Below are 20,477 nucleotides of genomic sequence, written 5' to 3'. Positions count from 1 at the left end.
CCTCTTGGAAAGGTTACAAAATTCTTGTTCTAAGCAAAAAAATACGAAACAGCTGACTTTGATCCCCTTTGCCCCAACAACGAAGCGCTGAGACCCAAAATCAACCATTCTGATGATTGGATTGCCGATAAGTACGAGTAGTGGTAGTAATAGTACGACTACTACCACCTTGATTGGTGAAAAGTTGCACTTTGTCATGCGATGGTGAGTAGTTGAGACTGACTCCAACGTAGTGTTGGGTTTATTATTATCAACGAACTGGTATTTATTTCAATTTTGGATCATCATCATCATGGGGTTCATCATCCCCTATGCAAAAATTCTTGAATATCAAATGATGATGATGAATTGATGCACGACATGATGAACAAATGAAAGCCCCCACTGTATTTTGACCCACAAGGCAGCCTCTGATTGCTCGTATGTCAAATTCTTTAAGTCTTTAAGTTCCAGAGAGACTCCCTTTTTGTCACATCAAAATTCAAAAGTGTTGACCATTTGGAATAACCTCACTCTATCCATGCAAGACTCGGCCGAGAGAAACAAGACACGAAAATCTTTCATGGCGGCCATTCGTTCGCAAATGGATAAGGTGAAAACGAGCGAAAAGGAAAAGCAAGAATTTAAGACGAATTATGTTTCAAAATTAGAGGAACTCTATGAAAATATAATAAGAGAGGTTGAAAACACAGCAAATCGTATCAAGTCTCAGCTCAAGGTAGAAAGTGGAGTTGCTCCTTCGCAAGAATTGACGAGTAGTAGCACAAGAAATACGAGTAGAAAATTCAAAAAAGAACAGTCACAAAAAAACAAGAAAGAAGAAACGACCAGAGAGACAAACAAGAGACGTTTGAGAAAACGCGTAAAACCAGTTTCCTATTATGAGGCATATTCTTCTGAAGATGACTACGAAGAGGAGGAGACATCAGACGATGGAAATACTCCAGATTCACCCCCTCTTGACTCTGAAGGCTTCTCATCTCCTCAATCGAATATCGTTGTTCAACCTAGCGAGCCAACTGTCACGTCAATTAAGAAACACAAATCCAAGGAGAGCAGAGCTTCCATAGGAGATGAACTCTTTGAGTCAAACATGCCAAAAGGTTCGCACGATGAAATTCGAAATTCCGTTCCAATGGATGTCAAAATACCCAAATTCAAACCAGTTGGAACACCCACTCATTCCACGTGGTGTGAAGCTCATGAAACTTCCCCATCAAAAAAGAAAAAGGCTGAAGCCATTATTACAACGCCATTCGCCATGCAAAACCTCACCAAAAACACACCTCGCCCGTATGCTAGTACAAGCGCTTCTCCATTGTCGGTTCATTCGAATACCTCGTCGATCGAATCAACCAAGACATCTCTTCCAGAGACCGTACAGCATCATCAATGGTCTCCCTCATCCAATAACAGTACCATACAAACCTCACTCTCGACTCCCAGCAGTATGGATATCAATCCTCACGCACATTCTACGAATACAGACACTTTTCTTATTTATGCCACATTTAACACAAAGACAGTACTCATTCCAATTGACCTCACCAAGCCCATCTCATTTGCAGAATTGTTTTTGACACTTCAGAAAAAGCTTAAAATACGAACGGAATGTGAAATGACATATTTCGATACCATTGTACAGTCACCGGTGATTTTTGACGAAGATTCATTCAAGGAGAGCATCAAATCACAACGAAAGATTCTTCAAATACTTATTCAAACTGCGACCATAGATTGAACTTGATCATAATTATGGCAAGAATAATTCCTCTTTCAAGTTCACGCCACAACAATTTTTATAACTTCCTTTATTATTTATTGGCACACTCTTTTGAGTAAAAGAGCATGGTTAAATTCCTTTTTCAAACAAAACAATAAAACCTTTATAGTTTCCAATAATCCATCATTTACAATCAGTTCCCCACACGACAACCAGTGTATCATTATTACCTCTAAATCTCATGGATGTGACAAAAGGATGTCCATTCACGCTAATGAAACCATCAAACAATCTGGAACGAACCATTTGACTCAAACTTCTCACTGCCCGACATTACACAGGTCAGAAATGAAAACGTTGTGGCCTTTCACTAAACACAACACGGGTTGTAGATTTTGCCTGATCATTACTCATTGTTTTTTTGTACTTCACTCGAACACTCAGGTTTGGGATGTTCATCTCGTCTATCAACAACAATGATTCTTTGATAATCTTTGATTGGATGGACTGTTCGAAAATTCCAATAAGGAGTCATTCCTTATTGTCACCCTGTTGAGGCGCCTCAACAACACATTCCAAATCATATTCATCGTGGATGGTCAACTCCCTATTAAGATAGGTCTCTAGTCACATCTCTCCAAGAAAAAACATGCTAGGTTGAATAAGAATGAGTGTCTATTTCGCTCCAAGATGACAATTAAAATAACACAACTCCATTCTGGCCCTATACAAATCTTGGGAAAACTCTGTCACATAACCATGCAGCTCTACAGCCTCCATGATAACCTCTCTGTCGTGTTGCAAACGGAATGATGCATACTGTAAAGCAGTACCCGTTTGCCGAACTGCTTCCATTACAACTTCCTTATCATCTCTCAGCAAGTGTGATGCAGCGAAAAGTGCTTTGCCATTTTGTTTGACAGCTGCTAAAACAATCTCTTTGTCATACAACAATGCCGGTGATGTGTAGTGTAGTGCCAATCCGTTTTTTGTGACCGCTCGTAACATAAAATCTTTGTCTTCGAAAAACTCTTTTGGTGTACAATCTAGTATGTCAATGGTTTGTTCAAGAACTGCCAATATGATATCTTTGTTTTGCTGCAGTCCAAGTGACACGAGAAGGTACGGGTTTCTCTTAATTGCCTTTAACATGAATTCATTCTTTAGATCGGTGAAAGAGCTGATATTTTTTGGTGAAAACAATTCATCATCATTAGATTCGTGACTAGTTGTGAGTTTGTTCAATTTTGGTTTTAACTGTCGAGTTTTGATAATTTCCAACGCCACCAATTCAACCTGTTTGTCTTGCTTGACTTGTTTTGTAGCAAATCCAAGACCGCATTGATACTTTTTGAGATGATCCAAAACAAAAGATTTGTCATTCATAAATTCGACGGGAAAGAATTCCGTATATATTTTTTCTCTATTTTCTAAATATTTCTTCTTTCCAATCTGCTGTAACGTAAATTTATGTCTCAATAATTCATCATCTTGTGAGGTGTTTGTTTTCAAAGAAGAATCATTTGATGGTAATGTACAAGTCATGTGATCTTCATCATTCCGACATTCATCCTCTCGTGGTGAAACACACAATGAAAAATCAAGCAACACAAGCTTGAGTGGACACATTTTTTTCTACTTTTTTCAAGAATTTCAAAATTGGGAAAGCAGTTCCATCACACACTTGACTCTGTGCATTAAAAAGTGAAAATTCGAGGAAAACAAGAAAAACCATGAAATCAAGCAAGGGAAATTAATTCAACATCGATGTGCGAATTTTATCCGAATCATGTGTTTTTTCGTAATTGTTTCATTTTTGTCCTTTCGTTCAACAGAGCAAAACTCAAAACTTGAAGAATTTGAAAACATCAAAGCTTTTGGAATTTTAATGCACAGGCCCAACTCACGAGCTTTTGAAACAATTAAAATATTCTTTTATTCTCATATTCCCATAAAAACACCAAATGAACCACAATGAACCAACCACACACTTAATTCCATCATGAACCAATTCACGCGTCTGATGGATTCATCCATTCGTAGTGATTTTCAACAATAACGACCTCTATTGTCCCACTTTGAGAATTGTTGACATGTTGTTGGACGAGAGAATTGAAAAGAGGGACTGATTGAGTAGTACAATGTTGGGGGTATCAAGATGTTCTTGTTGGAATTGGTCCAATCTCCAAATTTAGTAAAATACACAACATGCCACAACAGAGCCTTACTTGACTCCCTCTTACCTTACCACATGTTTACCACTTAAATAATACAACCAATACTCTCAACCACCATCATAAATTATGACTTGAAAATTCTTTGAACGCCAAACCATCAACAAAAAAACAATTAGAAATATTCTCCAGACGATGTGTGGTTTGTAACAGCTACAAGCCAACCCAGTAGCATTCTGGAGGATTTGGATGGAGTTTATTTTGTATTTCCTCATTAGGTGAGCCTGAGAAGGGTTTCATTGTGAGGAGATCGTGTTTTGGACAATAGTTGTGTTCTCCAATATTTTGTTCAACTATTTCTTCAGGTCTAGAGATTAAGTTGCGTGAGAGGACTGAGTCAACATTGTTAACTGAATTATACTCAATTTGCAGAACTCAACACCTTAAAAGCAAGATGAACGTAATATTAGAGAACAATTAGAATGTGGAATTGCAAAAATCATCCAAGAAATACAATAAAAGGAAAGAGAAAGAATGACCAAGAACAGTGGAGCAAACTCAAAGTGAAGATTCAGATGAAAACAGCTCTCTTAGAGTGAATGATTATGACAAAAAAAGATAAATACACTCACTGGTAATATCCACAAGACAAAGATCCACAACATATTCATGGTCAAAAAAACTTAATTTTATGACTATATTCAGAAAATGAGAGAGTAAGAGAGAGTCGATCATGTGAGGTATCATTAGAATTGTCGGCAGGTTGGAATGGTATTTACAATCTTTTTGCGTTTGAGGGTGGTTACTAGTATGTTACATAATTTACATGAAAGGTGAAGTGGTAGAATTGGAATAGTTACTGGCAGTGCTTGACGGTCGAAGCAGGATTGAATCATCAATGCTGAGTACTGACGTCACGAGTGTAGGAGTGCAATCTGAATCGACATCTGTAATGATGGTGGCAACACTACCACTTGGCTTCCCAAGAGTTTGAACTGCTGGCGAGGTAGGAGTGAGGGGACGAATTGGGCTCGTCACATTGAAAGGTGTACTGGGCAATCTTCCTTCATCATTGAGTTTTTTGAATGCTGCCACCAGAGCAGACTTTGGGAATGCCTTATTCTGATTTTGAATAATGCCGATAATGTTTTGCAACTCCTCTTTCGCCTTCTCTTCTGGAGACGGAAATTCCTGAAGAGGAAGGATCGTAGCACCAGCGGATGGTTGATTTGCGTCATCAATGGCATTTTGAACAACGTTATCGAGCGAATGATTATCGTCAAGTAGTAGCTCACTGTCATCATCATTGTTGTGCTGTCTTGGGGCATGATGGTATTTATCATGTGCTGACAAACCGTCACGAGTGTCATCATCGAAAAAGTTGTAATCGATGGAAGAGCTAATAGTGCCTCCTGATTTGAGAGAGGAAGAGAAAGGACTATGATGGAATTCTGAAATAGCTGAAGTATTTGTGTTACTAACAGTCGAGATTTGAATGCTGCTTGATGAGATGACCTCCGCAGTTTCGGTGTGAACGTCTTCACTAAAATAATTTTCTTTCACATATGACGACAAGGAAGATGACAAGGAATGATTGCTGGATTGGAGAGGGCCTGATTGGTGGTGGTGATGATGATGATGATTATGAGTGAAAGAATGATGATGGTGGTGATTGTCGTTACCAATAAAAAGCTTGTTGTTGGTTTCGGATGCATTCAAGTGGCCATGATGGTTCATTGGTGTGACACGGATGGGAGTTGGTTTTGAAGGTTCCCTTCTCCTCGTGTCATCCACACGTTTCAACTTTCTCACCAAATGCTTGTGATACTCTTGCAAATGCGTCAATGAAATACCGAGACTTGATGAGAGTTGTTGGAGAGTGTTCCTACCATTATTCACTGCTTTCAGAAGGTCATTGTCGGTCAATCCGCGACTCGAGAGTGTTCTTGATATCAGTTCAAAGTCATTGATGGAAGAAGGTTCCTCCTCTTGTGGTGAATAAGAATCCGCTAAAGACGTGTGGTTGTTCACCTTTGCACCATTGCTATTGTTGGAACAATTAGGAAAGAAGGTAGTAATGAACAATCTCTTCATAGGCTATCTCTCTCTCTCTCTTAATTGTATGCGTGTGCACGCAAGAGAAGTGGCGAACGAGGGTTTTCAAGAAGGTCTGAATGTTTGTACTTTTGTCGGTTTAAAGTCTTTTTTTAAATCGGTTGTGAGGGAGAGTTCTTCTTCTTCTCAGCAGATGATGCGTGTTGTAGGTGGCGCAGTATTTAAATGATGTCCCGACAGAATTGAACTGTGATGAGAGTGTTCTGTTGGATTGGTTTTTGGAGACAAAGAACCCAATGAACACCACCCTAATAGAGAGGTCGAATAAAAATAGGCAAAAGAACAACAACCCACAATCAGTTTTGAAGGAAAAGGGCAATCAAGGTGTTATGTAGTTTTCTTCCTTGTTGTTGGGTTTATAGATTTGTGGAAAATGTTGATGTTGTTCAAGTGAGAACTACTTGAATTGAATCTATCATCAAGGCTGTTTGTCAAGAACTTCCAGTTGAGGAATAATGGAAGAAGAGTGCAACTGCTTGCACAAGACTCTGCAGTAGTTGCCCTTTGTTGTAGGACCTGTTCGAACGTTCGTAACAGTAGGCAATCTTTTGGTTTTATATCACCCAAACACAAACTCGGTTCGGCTCAGCGATGGTTGGTGAGAGAGGATTCTCGCAGCAGAGGTGATGCACTCACTTTTTGTTGTGTGTTTGGAGATGAGAATTTGCAAACGGTTTTTGGCGCCAAATAATATTTGAATTTCCAAAACAAACGATTGTCTTTTAATATCATGAAAAAGAAGAGTTTCATATTGACGTCAACATGATGTGACCTTTCTTTCAAGTGTTCAATGAAATTGAGTTGAGTACGGTGTGGAATGGAAACTCTGAAATTTACCCTCGCCACTCACTCGCAAAACCTGGTTGAATATGTTTAATTACAACAACCTTAATTTGAACTGATTCTCTCTCGCAAGGTTTACAACTTTGCTGTTCGGTTTTGAAAATGCACTTCCTTGTCAAGTTTTTCGAAATGAATCTTTTTTCATAAATCCATCAAGGTTCTCGGTTATTGCTCATTTCTGCTTCAGCTCTCTCATGGGTGCACAACTTGAAAAAATAGATGTTGAATGGTCGTCCTCATCATCCTCATCATCCTCATCATCCTCATGCCTCACTGGACCTCATGAGAGAATGTGAGCTCCGAGTGGAGGATATCATTCAAGAGTTTGATGGTCTTTTGGAGAATGAACGAATTTTGAATGTTTATGTTTGTGGAAGCAGACTTTATGGGAAAACACCCAAGCAAAGTGTTGTTGGTGGACAGGAACATCAACAGAACAAGAAGAGAATTTCATCATCATCTCTTCAATCAAAGAATCGGGGAGTATCATCATCTTTATCGGAACAGAGTGGTGATGATGAAAAAGTATCCATTCCAAATGCAACAGATCCACACCAACAGCAGCAGCAACAACAATATTACTCGGTAACACAAGATTCGGATTTTGATATCATGATGATTTATGATTATGAAGAGGGCAAGACACCATCCAAACTCACCTTTCTCTCCAATCAAAAAGAGAACAAGAATAGTGAATTCTTTCAATACTTACTGCCGAAATATAAGGAAAAGTTTGGACCTTGTTTACCATTTACTGAGATTGTCAAGGACGATCAAACCATTTATTACAAATTTACTCAAAAACGATTTGGATTAGATATGTGTTTGTATTCAAAGGAACAATTTTTAAATCAAGTGAAAAAACATCAATTTTCTGAACTAATTGGATTATTTCTAGAGAAGAGTTCTGAAGAGTATCAACGATTTATTTTGAGAAAACGATTTAATGTATTGGAGGAATTTACAACACAGAAGGGAACGATTAATTTATCGCTGTTACGAAGCTCATTAAGTCAATCCGCGAGTATGTGTTGGAAATGTTGTAAATCCATGTATGAACATCGATTAGAATTAGACCCTCCAGAAGTTGAAATTTTCAAAGCCAAAAAAACAGTCATTCACACACTACGAGTGTACCATTATGGAATTCAGATTGCCCAAAATGGTACCATCATCGATTGGCATGTTTGTGACAAGTATTATGATGATATTTTAGGCACAAAAGACAAGTATAATACATGGAGAGAAATGTCCAAAGTGTATGGACCTATCCGCAATCAACTTCACGAACATTTCAGAGCATGTTGTCCAAAGGAAGATGAACTTTTGGAAGACACTAAGGATGATGGTGGCACTACTAACGAGTAAAAGATGAAAACACTTCCATCTGAGCTGAGTGTGGTCATTGCATGTCCCTCAAAAGAATTGTAAGAGCCACCAAGGTGTAGACTGTAGATGCATGTTCTCGAGAATGTACAACATCAATTAATTGAATTTTGGTATAATCGAAATGTCTTTCCATGCATGGAAACTAATTTCCCGATTTTGGCGAATGGACAACACCAAAAAAATGTTCTTCAAACGTTCCAAAGCATCCAAACATCAACCACTCAAAGAAGAACCTTCTTCCAGCAACGATGACGAACACTCTCCTCAAGTCAGAAACCACAATAATCACAACCATACTGATAATTCATCTGAAGATCATTCCTACAACCAATCTGGGCTCTTCTCCTCTTCCGATGAATTGTTGTTATCCTCTCCTTCGTCATTGTTGTCGAATCGAATACAATCAGCTTTCAAACGCTCTTCCAATGATGATAGTGGAAGCTCTGGAAATTTGAAAGAAAAACGAAAGGCTGTTTCATTTCGAGATTTTAAATCCTCGGTGTCAACTGTCAACAATCAACAAAGTGAAGAGGAATCACCCAGTACTAATATCAATGTACACACCCGAACGGAAATGATGAGAAACATTGATGACCAAGAAGAGGTCATTATTGAGAGCAATGAATCATCGAATCAACACGATGATTTTGACACTTCTCCAAATACAGTAAATTCACTTAGAAGTGAATATTACATGACACACAGTGGACATCAACGCTCGGCTCGTGATCGTCACTCCATCGATGAAATTGCCATGCAACCAAAAATTATCATGTCACGACAAAGTATTCGTTTTTTGAAAAGTGTCATTCCAAAAAAAAGAGAAGAACGTACTTGGAGACATAAACTGTATCTCATCATGAACCAACCTCAATCGTCACGATTGGCAACGATTGTGACAATTCTAGTGAGCATTGTAGTACTCATTTCAGTGATTGTATTAATATTGGAATCGTATGCAACATTGTATCAATATGAATTGATGTGGTGGATTATTGAGTAAGTGTTGAGTGTGTCTTTCATGAGAGAGAGCGAGCATTGAATCATTTCTTTTATATTCATGACATTATTTTACATTCCTTTCGTAATCATGGAAAACATAATGCATCTGATATTTAATATTTTTCTTCTCATATTTTTTTAATATGAATGTTAAAATGTCTTAAATTTTCAACTTCTTGCAATGTGTTAAAATTTCAAATTCATTCATTCAATACGACGACTACTACTAACATGATAATAATGGAATACTAATCATTTAGAGGAATTTTAGCCTTCTTTTTCTCCATTGAATATATTTTGAGAATGATTGGAACCATTTACACATGGCGAGATTTTAGAGATTTCTTTTTACGAATGATGAATATTGTGGACTTGCTTTCTTTTATGCCATTCTATTTGGAAGTGGTGCTCTATTATATTTTCAAATTTTCACTTGGAGAAAGTCATCAATTAACTCTCATGGTCATGAATTTACAAATTCTCGGCGTGTTTCGAGTATTGAGATTGTTAAAATTATTCACACTCTCCAAACATTCCATCAAGGTCAAACTATTAATCACAGCCATGAGAAAATCTCTCGATCTACTCTTCTCTGTTATTTTCTTCATTTTGAGCGCTGTTTTCATTTCTGGAACTATGATTTATTATTGTGAACGAGGAGTGTATGATCACACACGCAAAGAATTTGTTCATGTCTCTTCAGATGGAAAGACAATAGAAGTTTCACCTTTTTCAAATGTTTTGATTGGGATGTGGTATTCCATTGTAACCATTACAACGACTGGATATGGAGATTATGTGCCACGAAGCACATTGGGACAATTCCTAGCAGGATGTACCATTGTGTCAGGTTTATTGTTTGTGGCATTGCCTTCATTGATTATTGGAAGAACTTATAGTGAAGTGTTGCATCAGTATGAATTGCAAAAAGCTCAAATTGACTCTCAAATGGACCATACCAGTGATAATTATGATAATACATTACAGACAGACAATACTTTTTACAATGATGAAGAGGATAGACTCAATGGAGAGGAAACTTGGGCCAATATGATGAATGGTGCTGATGCAGAAGAGAGCAGTGTATTGGGCAATGAGAACCAGCGTTCGTCCTTGGAAAGTGTTCGATCCGTGAGATCCACGAACAGTGGTGCTTCTTCGAGAATTCAGAGAGAGGTGAGGCCATCCTTGGTGGACTTGTCTTCTTCCGAGTTGACCAATGAAGAGTATTCACAGCTGGATCAGGCTTCAGTGTTCAAATTGTTGGATGAACAGGATAAATTATTGCAAGATACAGTGAGACGCATCGAAAAGACAAGACGTTTGATTGCATTGGCGAAAAGAAAGACTTCCATAGTGGATGACTAGAGCGATTTAACACCAATCGTTTTTTTTCGGTGCTCATTCGTTACAGCTATTCGATCAAACAAAAATTGTTCACATTTAGTAAATCTTAATATTTAATTAAGGCAAACTTTTCAGTTGCAATCATAATTTAAACTAAAGGTGAACGCTCAAAAAGGTGAACCTAGATTTAATGAATGTGAACAGCAGTTAATCGGTGCTGTAAAAATTCTCCATTCAATTATTCTCCAAAGCTTTCTAGTTTTTGAATAAGTTTCTGTAGTATGGCTTTCTTCTTCTTGATGGCCTCCATCATTGCTTCGGTATCTAGTGGGCTTAATCCTTCAGAAAGTTTCTTATTTAATTCTTCAATTTGATTTGACTCTCTTTCTGCAACTGTCTCGACTTGTTCTTCATCATTGATGTTTCTGATATCGTCGTCAGAAAGGAAAGTTGTTTCAGCAAGTATTTTGGCAATTTCTTCAGAAAGTTTAGGGGTTGCTTCAGAAGGTGCTTGTGGTTGTTTAGGAGTCTCTACAGGAGGTTGTTGTAGTTGTTGATTTTTTGGCTTTCTCTGTTGATTTGGTAGTATCATCATGGATCATGTAAATAAATCAATAAATGATCAATCAAGACATCCCAAAATATGGTTGTCACAAGTTCCGAAATTAAGCAATGTGTTTCGAATTAAGAACATTCATTTTGTTAGTAACTTGTGACAAAAAATACTTACACCTCGTTTCTTTTTAGCGGGTGTTCCATTAGGAGTTGTTGAAGTAACAACACTTGTAGCCTTTGTTGGAGTATTAGGTTGAGGAGGAAGTGAAGAAATATTTGCAGCATTGGTAGAACTTGGATCCAAATTATATAATGTGGATGCTTTTGATGGTGAATGAGAGAGTGTCTCCGATGTCATGGTAGCAGAAGATCTCTTTCTTCCACGGCCTCGACCTCTTCCTCTTCCAGAGCTAGCTCTTCTTGTTGTTGGCGTTGGTTGTGTGGTAGGTTGTGTAGATGATGGAGTTGAACGCTTCACACGATAATGAACATCGTTGTCATGCTCGCTCTCAGTATCACTTGCTGTGAGAGTAAAATCGAATCGATTGTTTCTATCCTCAGCCTCTCGATCAATTCTGTGTGAATGCGAATGAGAATTTTTAGAATGATATAAAAGTGACATTTAGATCCATTGTGTTGCGCCCAAATTTGAATTATTGGTGTCAAGTAAGCACACAATTAATTTTCAATTGTTTCAACATTAATATAAAAATTGGAATTCAGTTCAATTGATTCATAACAATGAGTCAAAGCTTTGAAGCAATAATTTGTCACTGTACATACATGCTATATACACCTGATTGAGCAACTTGTTGAATTTTAACATCAGCCTCACAACGAAGTAATTCCATTGAATGGCGATTAGTAGAAATGTGTAACATTTGCTGAAGTTGTGTAAGGACCTTAAGTTTTTCCCAATTCATTTCACCTTGAGCACGAAAAGCGCTCACAACACTACTATAAGCATTAATTTCTGTTTGTGTCATCATGATAAGGTGTTCAATTCGGATCGTACAGTGGTGGGAATGTAATATACAAGTTGTTGTTGTCGTGCATATTGATTGCAGATTGGGCCAATCATCGTCATATTACAAAAAAGATAGATAATACCTACCATACTGTCTCAACCTCTTCACGAGTTGTTTCTCAGACAACACTATTGGTTCATCAATCAGCATTTGATCTCCACCCACATTGTGTTGATCCAAATGGCTTACACTCTGTATTGAAGAACTTACTCCCTCTGCATGAGGTACTGTGGTGGTTTGATCAAGACTTCCCGTTGTTGTTGTGGCTGCACCTTGCTGACCAAAAGAAGAAGAAGAAGAGGGAACCTCCTGTTACTCCACCCTGCGAAGGTTCAAGGCTTGTTGATAGTAATGTATCCAAATCATCACCAACAGAAAGATGGTTGTTGTGTGCTGCTGCTGCTTCTGTTGCCGAATTGGCCGCAAGGGTTGCATGAGGCTCGAGTGAAGTCATTTTTTTTTTTTGGTTTGAAAAAATTATAAAAAACGTTTTTTTTGTAATTGGTTGGATCGACCTTGTGTTGGCAAGACAAACAAGTTTCACCAGGCATGAGAGTGTTTGGTATCAAAGTGTTTCTCAAAGGATTTCATCTTTGAATAATTTGGAACCCCAATTTCTATGGAATACATCGTTGTAATTGTTGTTGAATTGGCTCTGCTGGGGGGAAAATCATTGTTGTTGGTGAGTTATATTGACATGTTCCTCCTTGGTATTGACAAGTGGCAATTCGTGCAGCAAGTCATTATTGAGAGCATTTTCGCATTCGCAGGGATTCTCATGGTACACCTTAAAAATTCGTTCCTCTTCAAAAATGTCAAATAATATTTTTAAATAGTATTAAACTTCGTTGTAAAGTATTTAACCATCGCCGCATGTATTGACAATTTGGAATCGCTTACCGATAATGTATTAAAAACGACAAGAATTCATCCTTCGAATGCTTTCAATATTACCACACATGGTTACAATGGTAATTGTTCCTCATTTCACACTCTCACAAATGTAAGCCAATAATCTGATTATTTCATCCAAAATTACTGCTGCATCATCATGGCCAACGACGAGCAGCAGCCCAATGATTCAAGTGTACCGAGGCAAGAAAAAAAGAGGAAGACCAGAAGAAATCACATGGGATTCTTCTAGGCTCCCTCTCTTTTTCTTGGCTCTAGAAATATGATGATTCGCTAATTATGGGATGGTACATGTAGTGTTCATTAGAGAACGTCCAAGCAGTATACATGAACAGTATTCGAAAATAGTGTAAATAAATTGTAATATTCGCTCATCATCACCAACATGTATTCTGTCTGTTGTTGTTGCCATGAATATTAATTTTACAGACTGGTGAGAATATGAGGACTTGTCATTATTTAGAAGAATAGAGACTCTTGTCAAATGATAACCATCATCTGATGCAAAACTTGTGTATGAACGTGTTAAGCCACATGCATAGAATTGTCTCAGTAGTGAAAGCAGTCGGCGATTCATGTCATAAAGTCCTCTCTGCTTCAGAAATTTTACTTTGACAAGTGTCCGATTAATATTAGCAACGAATTGGCATGTGACTTTTTGCTCAACAAGCTTCATGCAAAAGTAATTCAGAACCACTTGCTGTGAATCATCACAACGCACTACTTACTGCAACAGCATGTTGAACAATGATTCTTAGTCAAAGAATTTTTTTCTCTGTGCGTATGGCCGCGAGTGCGCTCATGGAATTCACTTTCAGGCGCCCGCAGTTCATCTACCTAGATGGAAAAGTACATGAATTTAATCACGCCCGTTCTGTGATAGGAATGGCCATCCAATGAACATAAAATGGCACGACGATATAGAAGTACTACTAAATGAGAGACAAATGGTCTCCAAAATTGGAATTCATGAAATCAATCTCAAGTAGGTATTTCCCATTCTTGCAATTCATCAATGCGAATTGCTTTTGGATGAGCCACATGCAGAAGCCTCAGTGATGGTTTGGTTCGTCCTTTTGTTCTTCTAGTTGTGGTGTTTGAACAAACGGCTCATTAATGTTTGCATGTTCGTATCTCTCAAAATGAAACCGCCCAAAAGAGGTCTTCCTGAAGACAGTGTCGAGGTGTTTTTTTAGATTTGGATTTGCAGTTGGTTGTGTCGACCAGAAGAAGATGATGGATGAACAAAATTAGGACAACGACTAGACGTTGAGTCTGGTATGTGGTTGTTGTTGATGTTGTTGTTGTTGATGATGATTGGTGTCTTTATCTAGAGGACGACGAGTATGACGACAACAATACACTTTTAACACACCCTACTAGAGAGCATGTATTTGGGAGTTAGATGGCGAAACGAAGAAGGTTCATAAGAGATTCGGACAAAGAGGCGATTCGTGCAAGAATAAGTTTAGTCTAATAATGGGTGAAATCTCAAAGCCTTATTGACTTGCACTTGCCATGTATCAACACGACAGGATCTAGTCGACGAGAGCCACACAATTAGGAAAGTCATTATAAAAATATTTCGTGAGAATCGTCCTCCTCCTCCTCATGATGATGATGAGTGGGGTTGGTGTTGGTGTTGGTGATGCTGCTGCTCTTTCTCGTATTTATGGAAACAACGAGCGATTCACCAGAGATGGTGATTCTCTTGTTGTTTATCATACTCAGTAGCCAATCATGGCTTCAAGACCATGCATGGTGTGCCTTGTTGGGAAACTGGAGGGAAGATGTACAGTTGTTGAGAGTGTGTGTGTGTATGGGAAGATCGCGATCTGAGAGGTTGTAAGTGTGGATACTCGTCGTTTTTTTCGGTTTTTTGAAAGCTTTCAAACGATGCAAGCAAGGTAATTAAAGCCTTTTTGCATCTTGACAAGTGTTGAGTGATTGGTTGCTTAAAACAGGCCCGACATCAGAATTTTTCTCAAAGACCCTTCCACCCAATTATGCGGAGATTGAATCAGCCGAATAATGCACATTCACACGATGTCAATTAAATTTAAGAGGAGCATCCCATGATGCATCATGGCGCAAAAGATGTTTAAGATTCAATAATCACCATACATACAAACGAAATGACACAGGCAATTCAAGTGTGTTTCGATCTCTTCCTAGTTATCTCTTATCTCCAAGATCGTACTACTGACATATGTCATTGAATTTATTGATTTCTTAAAAGTGAGCTGACGGTAAACTGTGTGTTGTCATGAACTGTCTTGTGTTTGACAAGAACATCAACAACAGACTTGGTCATCCGTTTTGAGATTCTGTCAAACGTTGAACTGGAAATGGAGCAAAACTACAGAATTGACAAGTTTCATTTTGAAAAATTCTAGCTTCTTTTGCCAGAGATATTTGTGGATATGAATACCTCATTAACACGTGCACACATACGAACGTAATTTTTTCAATAAGGCTATTTGAAAATTTGTATTTACAAAATTAAGGTTTAATGTCATACCTCATAAGGTGTGACGTCCAAAATGAACAAAGTTATTGTACCATTGCTCATGTACCATACCTTCCAATTACACCTGTTCATACATTCCCTTCTTCTTTTGTGGAACAATTTCATCCTCGTCAAAGAATTGATTTTCATCAAAATGATCCTCCAGTCCACTGGTTTGGAATGTTGGGTCAATTTCACCACTAAAGCCAGTGTCTATTTGGCTTGCTCGAGCTTGAGGTAATGGTTGGGATGAAGCTTGAGAAGGAATAAATATTGGTTGTTGCTGTGGTGGTGGAACCACGGATTGGGCATAATTTTGAATGGGTACCTGAGTGGTTGGTTGAGTACTAGCAGTGACATTACCATTGGAAGAAGTCTCTGTTGGTTGATTCTTGTTCTTTGAGAGTTTGAATGTCAAGGCCTTCCAAATTGCAAGATGAGCCAACAAAATCACAGTCCAAGCTCCAATCACAATCAAGAACCATGGAAAATCATGAACTGTGTAACAATAAGTGACAAAAATCACAAAGTTAATGACTGAATAGAACAATAGATGGATATAAAAGTGATTGAGATATTGTCTAAACTTGGCGACCATTCCATGAAGTAAATAAGCGAGAAGCAGCACTGCAACTGGATATACTGACCATGGGTAGCTGGAGGGTGTATGCTCATTCATGATTACTAATTGCACAGATGTTGTCACAAAGAAGAGAGTATGAAATGCGAAGGGCTTGTCTGAATAATTTGGAGAGCCTTGAATTAATAAAACTCCAATGATCAAGGCAGAGACCCAGACAATATGAATAAACCATGGATATCCGGTTGGTGTTGTGAGAATCCATATGCAAAAACATAGAATTGACAATAAAACACAAATGATGGAAATTCTGACGAAAAGTTTTGGGTGTTTGTGACCTTGTAATGCATCGTACTTGCTAATAACACTATCTTCAATGGCTGTAATTCTTTTGGAAGCACGATCTACGATGAGTCTGCTCTTGTCATTAATGGTAGAGCCAAATCCTGTGGTTTCTGTTGTGGCTCCGGTCATGATGGTTGTTGATGATGATGTTGGGTCGGCGGTGGTGGTTGTTGTTGCCATGCTTCCTGTTGTTGCAGAATTTATACCTCCGGGATGACCCATGAATAGAGTGGGTTCTGATTGCATCATTTTCGGAAAATGTTGAGAGAATTTTAGTTGTTGTTGTTGTTGCTAATGATGGTGGTGGGCAATGTCGTGTACGGAAGGAAGGTGTTGGTTGTATATTGTCAAAATTGAATATAATCACAGAATTGATCCAAATTGATGATGGTGATGATTAATATTAATACTATAAATATGCTTCAATGTTGTAATGGTAGTGGGTGATCAAACAGTGTTCTTTTGAAACACAACAGCAAACAATAACGGACAAGACGAATCCTCTCAAAGGGCTTAACAGAAAATATTTTTTGATTTTTTCCTCTTGTGCGAGTGTTCTGTTTCGGAATTGGAGGTTGGTGTCTAATGGTGATGATTTTGACTCGTATTGGAAAGGACTTGTCAGCACCATTTGAGAGACAACTTGGTTTCGTTTTTGCTTATTGTTCGATTCAATTTCATGATAGGATATGTTGTTCATGGCTGAATTACATATCAATACATCACTTTTGTGTTTTAATATTTAACATGAATGGAACACCTTATTTGAGGATACCTTAAAATAGGGCAATCGGATACTCTGGAGTTTTTGAGATCATTTTCACTTTTTTGTCATGCTCAACTTTCTTCTTTTTGATGCCTTCTGTTTCAGTGAGGTAATTTAATTAACCAGGAGCGACGGATTGGATCGGATTGCTCCAGCGATTATTTTTGAACTTTCTATCAGTCAATCCAATCTAATCCTAAAATCCGATCTATTTAAATTTCCTCAGTGAAGCACACAGATCTGTCATGAAACGAAAATTTACAACCGGTAAATGGTGGAATGGTCAATTTCTTTAAGAAGGACAATGTTGACTTCTTTTCGAGACGAGTGGTTTTGACAAGACCAATAATTAGTTACAATCCACAAGGATTGTGTTTGGACACAAGTGGCAAGGAAAGCAACAGCAGAAAGGCTTCTCCAGGAGATTCACTTTCACAACATTATTTCAGGAGACTGAACACTCAATTCAGCCTTCAATGTCCCACCCAAGTCGGAACCAATCACTCTCTCTTCAACCCCCTTGGCTCTTGCCTCTTCATGTGATCATTTTGAAAATATAATTCCTTTACCTTCAACAGATTCATCGAACACAGTACTGACCACAACTATAGCAAGGGAAGATAACGACTTCCAACTTCCTTGTGAGAATACCTTTAATAAATTGTTCATCATCCATTCAGTTCCGTCGCTGAGAGTGCAATTAGGCTTGCTCGGAAGTACAAGTTACAACAACTTCCGAAACTCTATAAATGAAAGCCTTCAACCGGAATTCTTATCAGCAACACTAAATATTTTTTGAAAAAAAAATACAACAACAACATCCTCCTCTCCAGCACACCATGTCCACAGAAACCTACAAATTCCAAGCTGAAATCAATCAATTGATGAGTTTAATCATCAATACTTTTTATAGCAATAAGGAAATCTTCTTGAGAGAGTTAATTTCCAATGCTTCTGATGCTTTGGATAAAATTCGCCACTTGAGTTTGACTGACCCTTCAGTCTTGGACACTGAAAAAGAATTGTATATTCGTATCATTCCAGATAAGACTAACAAGACATTGACCATTCAAGATTCAGGTGTTGGTATGACAAAAGCTGATTTAATTAATTGTCTTGGTACGATCGCCAGATCCGGTACAAAACAATTCATGGAAATGCTTCAAGCAGGAGCTGACATTTCTTTGATTGGTCAATTCGGTGTCGGTTTTTACAGTGCTTACTTGGTTGCAGATCGAGTGGTTGTAGTGACCAAGCACAATGATGACGAACAATACATTTGGGAATCTGCTGCTGGTGGTAGCTTTACCATTACTTTGGATGAGAGTGGTGAAAAAATGACTCGTGGTACCAAGATTATCTTGCACATGAAGGAAGATCAATTGGAATATTTGGAGGAACGTCGATTGAAGGATCTTGTCAAGAAGCACTCTGAATTTATTGGTTATCCAATCTCCTTGTACGTCGAAAAGACCAGCGAAAAGGAGGTGGAAGAAGAAGAAGAACCTGAAGAAAAGGAGGACAAGGAAGAACCAAAGATTGAAGAAGTCGACGAAGAGAAGGAAAAGAAGAAGAAGAAGGTGAAGGAGGTGACCCATGAATGGGAATTGCTCAACAAGACCAAGCCTCTCTGGACTCGTGACCCAAAGAGCATCACCAAGGAAGAATATGCAAGCTTTTACAAGGCTTTGACCAACGATTGGGAGGAACATTTGGCTGTCAAACACTTCTCTGTTGAAGGTCAACTCGAATTCAAGGCCATCTTGTTCGTTCCAAAGCGTGCTCCATTTGATTTGTTCGAACCAAAGAAGAAGTTGAACAATATCAAACTCTACGTGAGAAGAGTCTTTATTATGGACAATTGTGAAGAATTAATTCCAGAATACTTGAACTTTATTAAGGGTATTGTTGACAGTGAGGACTTGCCATTGAACATTTCTCGTGAGCACTTGCAACAAAACAAGATTATGAAGGTGATTAGAAAGAACTTGGTCAAGAAGTGCATTGAAATGTTCTCTGAAATTGCTGAAAACAAGGATGATTTCAAGGCCTTTTATGAATCCTTTGGTAAGAACTTGAAGTTGGGAATCCACGAAGACTCTCAAAACAGACAAAAGTTGGCTGAATTGCTCAGATTCCACTCATCCACTTCGGGCGAGGAATGGACAAGCCTTAAGGAATATGTGGAAAGAATGAAGGAAGGTCAAGAAGACATTTACTACATTACTGGTGAAAGCAAGAAGGCTGTCTCCAAATCTCCATTCATTGAAAAGTGTACCAAGAAGGGCTTTGAAGTCTTGTACATGACTGATCCTATTGATGAATACATGGTTCAACAATTGAAGGAATTTGATGGTAAAAAGTTGGTCTGTGTCACCAAGGAAGGTTTGAAGTTGCCAGAAACTGAAGAGGAAAAGAAGAAGAAGGAAGAATTGAAGGCCTCTTTCGAATCCTTGTGCAAGTTGATGAAGGACATTTTGGGTGACAAGGTCGAGAAAGTGGTTGTTTCCGATAGACTTGGTGACTCTCCATGTTGCTTGGTCACTGGTGAATATGGATGGAGTGCAAACATGGAAAGAATCATGAAGGCTCAAGCTTTGAAGGATAACTCAATGGCTGCTTACATGGTTTCTAAAAAGACTATGGAAATTAACCCAGAAAACTCGATCGTCAATGAATTGAGAAAGAAGGCTGAGGCTAACAAGGCTGACAAGACTTTGAGAGATTTGGTCTGGCTCTTGTTTGACACTTCCTTGTTGACTTCTGGATTCTCATTGGAGGAACCAAGCATTTATGCTTCTCGTATTCACAGAATGATCAAACTTGGTTTGAGCATTGATGAAGACGAATCTTCCACTGCTTCATCATCCTCTGAGGAGAAGAAGGAACAAGTTGCAGAAGAACCTGCTGCTGAATCCTTGATGGAAGATGTTGATTAAGATGCGCAATGGCATTCTGAATAAAAAAGTTTAAAATTCTAAAAGATATTTCTGAGTTATTCAAGAGACCTATGTGTTTCATATGGAGAGAGTTTGATATTTGCATCATTAAATTCGAATGGGTGGCTGATGTGAAAAAGAACAACTTGTTGCATGATTTTGAATAAGATTTTATATTAGAGACCTCTATGTTTAATTAAAAGATTAATTAAGATTAGCTTTGAGGCATATCAAGTTGTGAAATCTCCGC

The 20,477-nt window shown here is 38.2% G+C and overlaps 8 protein-coding genes across 8 annotated transcripts; 4 read left to right on the top strand and 4 right to left on the bottom strand.

Annotated features, from left to right (window-relative positions):
* Positions 1–112: 112 nt before the first annotated feature.
* Positions 113–1,741, top strand: FDP41_010675 (uncharacterized protein; the record flags this gene model as incomplete). The annotated part of the gene is made up of 2 exons (XM_044700999.1): positions 113–204; positions 379–1,741. 2 exons carry the CDS (start codon positions 113–115, stop codon positions 1,739–1,741), a joined length of 1,455 nt encoding a protein of 484 aa, XP_044568323.1.
* A 657-nt stretch (positions 1,742–2,398) lies between these two features.
* FDP41_010674 (uncharacterized protein) lies at positions 2,399–3,352 on the bottom strand (the record flags this gene model as incomplete). Its single annotated transcript, XM_044700998.1, has 1 exon — positions 2,399–3,352. One exon carries the CDS (start codon positions 3,350–3,352, stop codon positions 2,399–2,401), a length of 954 nt encoding a protein of 317 aa, XP_044568322.1.
* Positions 3,353–4,719: 1,367 nt separating this feature from the next.
* Positions 4,720–5,991, bottom strand: FDP41_010673 (uncharacterized protein; the record flags this gene model as incomplete). The annotated part of the gene is made up of 1 exon (XM_044700997.1): positions 4,720–5,991. The coding sequence occupies one exon, from the start codon at positions 5,989–5,991 to the stop codon at positions 4,720–4,722; it is 1,272 nt and encodes a 423-aa protein (XP_044568321.1).
* A 1,083-nt stretch (positions 5,992–7,074) lies between these two features.
* On the top strand, positions 7,075–8,223 carry FDP41_010672 (uncharacterized protein; the record flags this gene model as incomplete). The annotated part of the gene is made up of 1 exon (XM_044700996.1): positions 7,075–8,223. One exon carries the CDS (start codon positions 7,075–7,077, stop codon positions 8,221–8,223), a length of 1,149 nt encoding a protein of 382 aa, XP_044568320.1.
* A 202-nt stretch (positions 8,224–8,425) lies between these two features.
* On the top strand, positions 8,426–10,614 carry FDP41_010671 (uncharacterized protein; the record flags this gene model as incomplete). Its single annotated transcript, XM_044700995.1, has 2 exons — positions 8,426–9,243; positions 9,507–10,614. 2 exons carry the CDS (start codon positions 8,426–8,428, stop codon positions 10,612–10,614), a joined length of 1,926 nt encoding a protein of 641 aa, XP_044568319.1.
* A 217-nt stretch (positions 10,615–10,831) lies between these two features.
* On the bottom strand, positions 10,832–12,630 carry FDP41_010670 (uncharacterized protein; the record flags this gene model as incomplete). The annotated part of the gene is made up of 5 exons (XM_044700994.1): positions 10,832–11,164; positions 11,324–11,723; positions 11,932–12,121; positions 12,263–12,485; positions 12,550–12,630. The coding sequence occupies 5 exons, from the start codon at positions 12,628–12,630 to the stop codon at positions 10,832–10,834; spliced, it is 1,227 nt and encodes a 408-aa protein (XP_044568318.1).
* Positions 12,631–15,676: 3,046 nt separating this feature from the next.
* Positions 15,677–16,768, bottom strand: FDP41_010669 (uncharacterized protein; the record flags this gene model as incomplete). The annotated part of the gene is made up of 1 exon (XM_044700992.1): positions 15,677–16,768. The coding sequence occupies one exon, from the start codon at positions 16,766–16,768 to the stop codon at positions 15,677–15,679; it is 1,092 nt and encodes a 363-aa protein (XP_044568317.1).
* Positions 16,769–18,127: 1,359 nt separating this feature from the next.
* FDP41_010668 (uncharacterized protein) lies at positions 18,128–20,227 on the top strand (the record flags this gene model as incomplete). The annotated part of the gene is made up of 1 exon (XM_044700991.1): positions 18,128–20,227. The coding sequence occupies one exon, from the start codon at positions 18,128–18,130 to the stop codon at positions 20,225–20,227; it is 2,100 nt and encodes a 699-aa protein (XP_044568316.1).
* Between the last annotated feature and the right edge of the window lie 250 nt (positions 20,228–20,477).

The sequence above is a fragment of the Naegleria fowleri genome (assembly GCF_008403515.1).
Source record: "Naegleria fowleri strain ATCC 30894 chromosome Unknown tig6, whole genome shotgun sequence".
Classification (NCBI taxonomy): Eukaryota; Heterolobosea; class Eutetramitea; order Acrasida; family Naegleriidae; genus Naegleria; species Naegleria fowleri.
This window is presented reverse-complemented; position numbering and strand designations above follow the sequence as displayed.